The 7,042-nt window shown below is 36.3% G+C and overlaps 1 protein-coding gene across 1 annotated transcript in view; it reads left to right on the top strand.

Annotated features, from left to right (window-relative positions):
- LOC105519573 (coiled-coil domain-containing protein 7) overlaps window positions 1-4,618 on the top strand; it is a 137,009-nt gene extending 132,391 nt beyond the window's left edge. Inside the window, exons 16-17 of the mRNA XM_011952949.1 lie at window positions 1,935-1,969; window positions 4,483-4,618. Coding sequence (XP_011808339.1) covers window positions 1,935-1,969; window positions 4,483-4,489 — 42 coding nt within the window. The 3' untranslated portion in view covers window positions 4,490-4,618. The remainder of the gene's footprint in view (window positions 1-1,934; window positions 1,970-4,482) is intronic.
- Window positions 4,619-7,042: the final 2,424 nt, after the last annotated feature.

Consider the following 7,042-nt stretch of genomic DNA (forward strand, 5'->3'; position numbering starts at 1 on the left):
TGTTTCTGTCAGGAACTATACATAATTATCTATAAACTTTTAATTAATGGAGGATGATAATACTTTATAAGAATACTGTGGCCAGGTGCAGTGGCTCATGCCTGTAATCCCAGCACTTTGGGAGGTGGGCAGGAGGATCACTTGAGGTCAAGAGTTGGAGACCAGCCTGCCAATATGGTGAAACCCTGTCTCTACTAAAAAAAAAAAAAATTAGCAGGCGTGGTAGTGTGTGCCTATAATCCCAGCTGTTCTGGAGGCTGAGGCAGAAGAATCACTTGAACCTGGGAGGCAGAGGTTGCAGTGAGCCCAGATAGTGCCACTGTACTCCAGCCTGCATGATAGTATGAGACTCTGTCTCAAAAAAAAAAAAAGAATACTGTGAGGGTATAATGAGATAATGTTTTTGTGTATCATGAAGTCCTATGTAACTGTTATTTTGCATCCCTGTTTAGCTCTGTAGGAGTTGTCTGCATAGGCTGTATGAAAATCATTGGTGATTTATTAGTTAGTATATAGGATAACTATTGTGACTATTGTGACATATAGACACAAAATGTATGATGGCTCTAACACAATGGAAGCTTCTTTCCCGGTGGTAATAGTTCAAGGAAGTTCAAGGTCAGTGTTCATGGTAGGGAGTTCTGCTCCACAGGGTTGTTAAGGTATCCTGGCATATGGAAGGTTTGCCATCTTACATGTGGCTTCCTGAGCCACACTGGGCATAGTTACCTAGCTATCAGAAAAGAATATGGAGGGCAAACATAAGTAATTTTCATTGACCTGGCTGGAGGAGATGCACATCCTTTATTCTCACATTCTATTTGCTACATTTAACTACGGGGGATTAACAAATGTAGACTAACATTGAGTCTAAGAAGAAGAGAAAATTAGTTTGTTGACCATTTAGAAGTCTTTGCCACGGGGGAATAAGGATAAAACCAGTTAATCTCTGCATAAAAGAAACTGAATTAGATGAAAATCAGGTCCAGAATAAAACCTAGAATCAATATTTATATTATAGGAAAGAAAGTATGTATTATATTCACAAGAGGTAATTTATTAATAAAAATCACACTTTTAAGGCCACTGGCCCTTTTTTTTTTTTTGAGATGGAGTCTCACTCTGTTGCCCAGACTGGAGTGCAATGGTGCAATCTTGGCTCACTGCAACCTCTGCCTCCTTGGTTTAGGTTCAGACAATTCTCCTGTCTCAGCTTCCTGAGTAGCTGGGATTACAGGCACCTGCCCCCACGCCCAGCTAATTTTTGTACTTTTAGTGGAGACAAAGTTTCGTCATGTTGGCCAGGCTAGTCTTGAACTCCTGACCTCAGGTGATCTGCCTGCCTTGGCCTCCCAAAGTGCTGGGATTACAGTTGTGAGCCACCTTGCCTGGCTGGCCTAACAGTGTTGGTTATATACTTCTGTAAACATATTTGAACATGTATTCTCAGTATACTTATTTTAAAATTGATAAATTACAAAAAGCACCTCCACAGTTTATTATGCATAATATTAGCATTATACATCCTTCAACAAGAATATTTAAAAAGATTAGATAATTATGTAATAGACAAGTTTGAAATAAATTTTGGGCTACTCTGCCTATGGAGCAGGCCTGCTCTGTCTATGGAGCAGCTGTTTTCTTGTACTCCGTTGCTCTAATAAACATGCTTTTCTTTCACTCAAAAAAAAATTTTTGTTTACTTAAAGTATAAAACCTTATTTGCTCTTAATTTAGAAATACAAGTGTAATTTTAGGGCCTACTCTCCTTCTTTAGTGCCTCTTCCAATGCTAAAATATGATAATTTCTTTGCTTTTTTGATACCTTAATCTTACAAAATTGTCATATTAAATGACATTTTTCTAAATGACTGAATGTAAACATTGTATATGCATACTTGATGTTTTTAAATCTAGTATTATCTTTATCACAGATCACTGCCCAAAGCGGAAGACTGATTGAAAAAAGGTAAAATGCTTTTTAAAAATTTGTTCTGTCATTTTCTAATCTTTATCAGTTCACATACCTAAGTAATGAAAATAACCATATTAAATTTTATGTCACAAAACTCTTTGAAACTAATTTTAAGTAGAAAATGTTAGAAACTGTAGATATCAAAGTTTGAAGAGTTGATGCAGTCAAAAGTAAAAATTAAATGAAAAATTTAAATTAAGGACCAGGTCTATGTACAAACACACTTTTTTTTTCTGACAACAACAATTGAAATTTCCAGATAGTGAGGAATTAACCCTTATTTTCAACTTAGTTATCATCAAGATGCACGAGCTAGATACATAAACAACTTACTGAAAAATCATTTTTACCTTCCATTTTAACTCAGTTACTATACCCACACATATATATGTACATGCATTCACATATATAATTGAGTTGATTGATTCATCCAATTAAATCTTATAGTTTTCACTAGTGAATCTCTTTCATTATTATATTATGATTAATTCACAGACTTTCTTGATTCACATTGCCATGGAGTAAAGAGGAATTACCTAGAAGTATGCATTTATGTACTTCATTGCCATTTTAAATATTTATGGATTATAGACCCAGGTGAATTAGCAAGAATTAGGTAATAAGTGTAATGATTAATGGCCAGAAGTTTTGAAAATGTTCATGTTAAATGTTTGTAGTGAATGTTTATATTTAAAAGTATATATTTTAAATACTAACTAAATATATACTAAAAGATACATGTTTTAAATACAATGTCCAAGAGAAAATTAGACATTGGTCCACTTGTTGCTTTGCAAACTTATTATGGTTGGTTTCTTATTGTTGATTTCTTATATTTTAAATAGGTATGGTCAGCATTATAAGCTTTTGAGAATGTATAAGGAAAATTATTAATATTTATCTTCAACAGTAATGGGAACTTATGTATCATGCAGAAATAGGAAGAAATAAAGCAAAAGCATGGTGCTTTTTTTTTTTTTTAGATGGAATCTGGCTCTTATTGCCCAGGCTGGAGGGCAGTGGCATGGTCTCAGCTCACTGCAACCTCCGCCTCCCGAGTTCAAGCGATTCTCCTGCCTCAGCCTCCCCAGTAGCTGGGATTACAGGTGCCCGCCACCGTGCCCGGCTAACTTTTATATTTTTAGTAGAGACGGGGTTTTGCCATGTTGGCCAGGCTGGTCTCAAATTCCTGTCCTCAGGTGATTCACTCACCTCGGATTCCCAAAGTGCTGGGATTACAGGCGTGAGCCACTGTGTCCGGCTGGTGCTCTTATATTCATACTCAGATTATGGTAGAGCATGAAATACTACTATAGTTTTCTATGCAATCATGGTGACCTATAGCCTTTGAAAATCCTGCAGAGCCAGTAGTTTATCACCCTGAAGAACATGAGGTGGTAACTTTTGATATAAGTTGTGTTAATATTGAACGTTTAGTTGCTGCTAATAAATGTGATAGGCTCTTTGTACATTGGTAAATCCCAGAAAATACAAACATTTGCTTACAAAAAGCATTTTTAAGAGAGTTTCTAGTCTCTATGAAGACATGGTAAGGCAATCTCAGTTACTTTCCATGGGTGTTCGGAAAAATCTTAAAGAGGGGTTATGATAATGTTACCTAGTGAGTTACTACCGCTGCCAGCCCTCATTCTACTTTTCTGATAAGTCACATTTTAGAATTTTAATGGGAAGTGATAGAATGGAAGAAGGGTTCAATGGAGAACAACAGAATGAGGATGATAGGACATCAAGATGAAAAAAAATCATAGAATGAATATATCAAATAATCCCTCTTAAATGCCATTTTTCCCCTAGAAATGTTGATTAATGTAATAACTTCAGGAGGAAGATGATTGTAATTCATTTCAATTCAGTTTAGCTCAAATGAGGAAACACTGAGCATCCATGCTGTGCAAGGCACTGTACTGGGTATTATGGGATATAAAGGGCTTCAAATATATGGTCATTGCCCTCAATGCATTAACAGTCTAGTAGGGTTGACTAGACATGTACAAAAATAAGTGGAGTATAATGCAGATGTTGCATTCTATAAAACATTACCAAGAAGCTACATCAAAGAAGAGGAAAAGTTATTTCTGACTGGATTAAGAATTACGTACCATTTAATTTAAGAAAGATGGTTGGGTTAGATTTTAACAGGGAAATGTGAGGAAAGGGTGTGCCGAGTGGACAGAACTTTGCTTTGAGGCAAAGACGAGGATGTTCAGAATCTATACAGTGTGCTCAGGAAAAGGCCAAAAATTCATTTTGTTTGGATCCTAGACTAAGGACAATAATGGGAAATATGAGATGAAATAGGTTGTTTCAGCTTGATAGGTTTTTATAGAATTGCCCTCAATAGCTTTAGGTTAATTATTATATATTATATAATAATATAATATAATACATTACATATTATATTATATTGCTAAACATAATAAAAATTCAAACTATTAAGCACATGGCACAATATTATTCATCAACCTTCATTTTGGGTTACTTCTTAGATCCTAATAGAGTTTCTGAAATACTTTGGAAAAGTCTCCCAAACCTTCAGAGAGTGGATGGGAGCGAAGTAAGGAGACCCCACCTGAGCAGATACATGGTATTGCTTACAATAAAGTACAATTTTGCTCTTTACAACATTTATCAGTTTATTTTGGCTTAGGGAATGAGTTAGTCGTAAATAGTTAATCAAACAATAGATTTTAATGATTTATTGTTTCACATCATGTGCGTTGTTAGCTTTTCTTAAATGTTTTGTGGCATTGAAATTCACACTTTTTAGAAATGAAAATGTAAACTAATTCATGGTGTTTTATTTTTAAGAGTTACACAGTCAACCTATTTCTTTCTAAATACTTTCATTAGGACTTTCACTATTACTTGGGTTTTCTATAAAGCACAAAAACATACAAGAGAAGAGTGGTGGAACTTGTCCATTTTTTTTCTCCATAGATTAGATGATTAGCTGTTGAATTTACTCATTCATTTATTCACCCAACTCATTCAACAGATACTTTTGTCACCTTCATATGTCCAGTTCTTTTTGGGGTATTTTGTTTTACTGAAAAATCAGACAGATAAGATGCCTTCTCTTGTGGTACTTACATTATAACAGGAGAGACAAAACATAAACAAGTAAAAATAAATGAAGACTAATACATGAAGATAATGAAACTACATATCTGACAGTCACAGGGAAGGATAATTTAGATTGGGGGTCAAGGAAGGTGTTAACATTGAAGAAAAGGCATTATCTAATTGTGAAATAAAAGTGTTAAAATGTTTTGTTTCTTTTCAATTTTTATCAAAATAAATTTCTACAAATGAAAATTTATGTTATAACTAAAAGATCTAGACTAAAGGAGCTTTTAATATCCTCAGTTAACTGGGATAACAGTTAAGGGGTATATGACTAGTGACCCAAATAGTAGTCATAAGGTAGATTTTATAGAGGAAACCTTGCAATCCAGGAAGCAATAGAGGATACAATATCCCCTCAGTTGTCGTTATTCCATACAGAAATAGACTTAGATTAAGCAAAGCTGAATTCACCATAGAAGATGCTGCTGAGAGGAACCCACTTCTCACGTATCACTTTACAAAATTATAGGGGAATTGGGAGGGCATAGAGAGCATCTAATCAACTGTGTATCACTGAGAGCTTCCTGGTTGGGGCAATGGCCTTGTTGGAAAAAGGGAGAAGGGAGTAGGTACTTTATATACCAATGTAGCTGGTATCAGTGAGTCAAACAGTCCTGCTGAGCCAGCTCTGTGAAACCACAAAAAGAGGGAAGAAAATCACCAGGACCATCCGTGAATAAAGATTTGTCTCACTGCTGTCCACCCTTTGGTCTTGGAGACTCATTATTATAGATCTCTGCATTAGCTCTGGCTGACACCTGGACCTGAGCATACCAATTTCCTTAGTATTGTCTGGGAGAAGAATATTAGTAAGGTCACCAGCTGGGTTAGATGAGGATGTAGAACCAACATCCTAATAACTTCACATTATGAACTCTTTTTCCCGGCTAAGTACAGATACCTTTGTTTTGGAATGTCTGTTCCACATCTGCCATAGGAAAGAGAAAGTCATTCATCACCTCCCTTGAACATCTGCCTCCAACCATTTCCCAGGGTCAGATATGTTCACATCGGACAAACAGATATGTTTTTCTCCATGGAGATGAGCCATATTGTCCTTTGTCTGGAGTGATAGTTCAGTGGGGACCCCAAAGTTACCATTTTGCCATCATAGGTCACCTGCAGGGTTAGAAGAGGATGTCTGCAGCACCATCTGATGCTTTTAAATGAGCAATATATTGTGTGTTCCCTTGCAACTGAGGTCAAAGCAAAGGGGGTTAAAAAAAAAAAGAAAAGAAAAGGAGTATACTATTCCTCTTGAAATGATATTTTTCTCTACTCCCTAACTTCTAGGTACTTTGGAGTTTAACCATGGCAAGAGGGGCCCTTGCTTGGTATGGTAGCCTGTAACTTGTAAACAATTCAGGAAAAGTGGACTGACAAGCCTTGTGGAGGTTGTTTTCAAAGAGGCTGCCTTAAATGGCAAGTAGAATAAGCTTGATGGACAACAGTGGCCTGTATTTTTTTTTTTTTTTTGATATAGGATCTCACTTTGTCCCCTAGGCTGGAGTGCAGTTGGCAGCATCATGGCTTAGTGCATCTTCAACCTCCCACACTGAAGCCATCCTCCCACCTTAGACATCTGATTGGCGGGGACCACAGGCATGCACCACTACACCCAGATAATTTTTTTTATAGAGACACAGTCTCCCTATGTTGCCCAGGCTGGTCTAGAACTCCTGGACTCAAGGGCTTTTCACACCTCAGCTTCCTGAAGACTTCTATGTCTTTTGAATAAATTCCTTATTGTCCATTGTGTTCCTTCATGATGAGATGGATTTGAACAGGAACCCAAGACTATACTAGAGATGATGGTCACACATTCTTAATTGGCTTTTTCATGTCAAATGTTTTCCTTTAGATTCAGTTCCTTCTCATGGACATATACACATAGAATATAAGAATTGAGCTTGTGACTAA

This window comes from Colobus angolensis, unplaced genomic scaffold, assembly GCF_000951035.1.
Source record: "Colobus angolensis palliatus isolate OR3802 unplaced genomic scaffold, Cang.pa_1.0 Scaffold352, whole genome shotgun sequence".
Classification (NCBI taxonomy): domain Eukaryota; kingdom Metazoa; phylum Chordata; class Mammalia; order Primates; family Cercopithecidae; genus Colobus; species Colobus angolensis.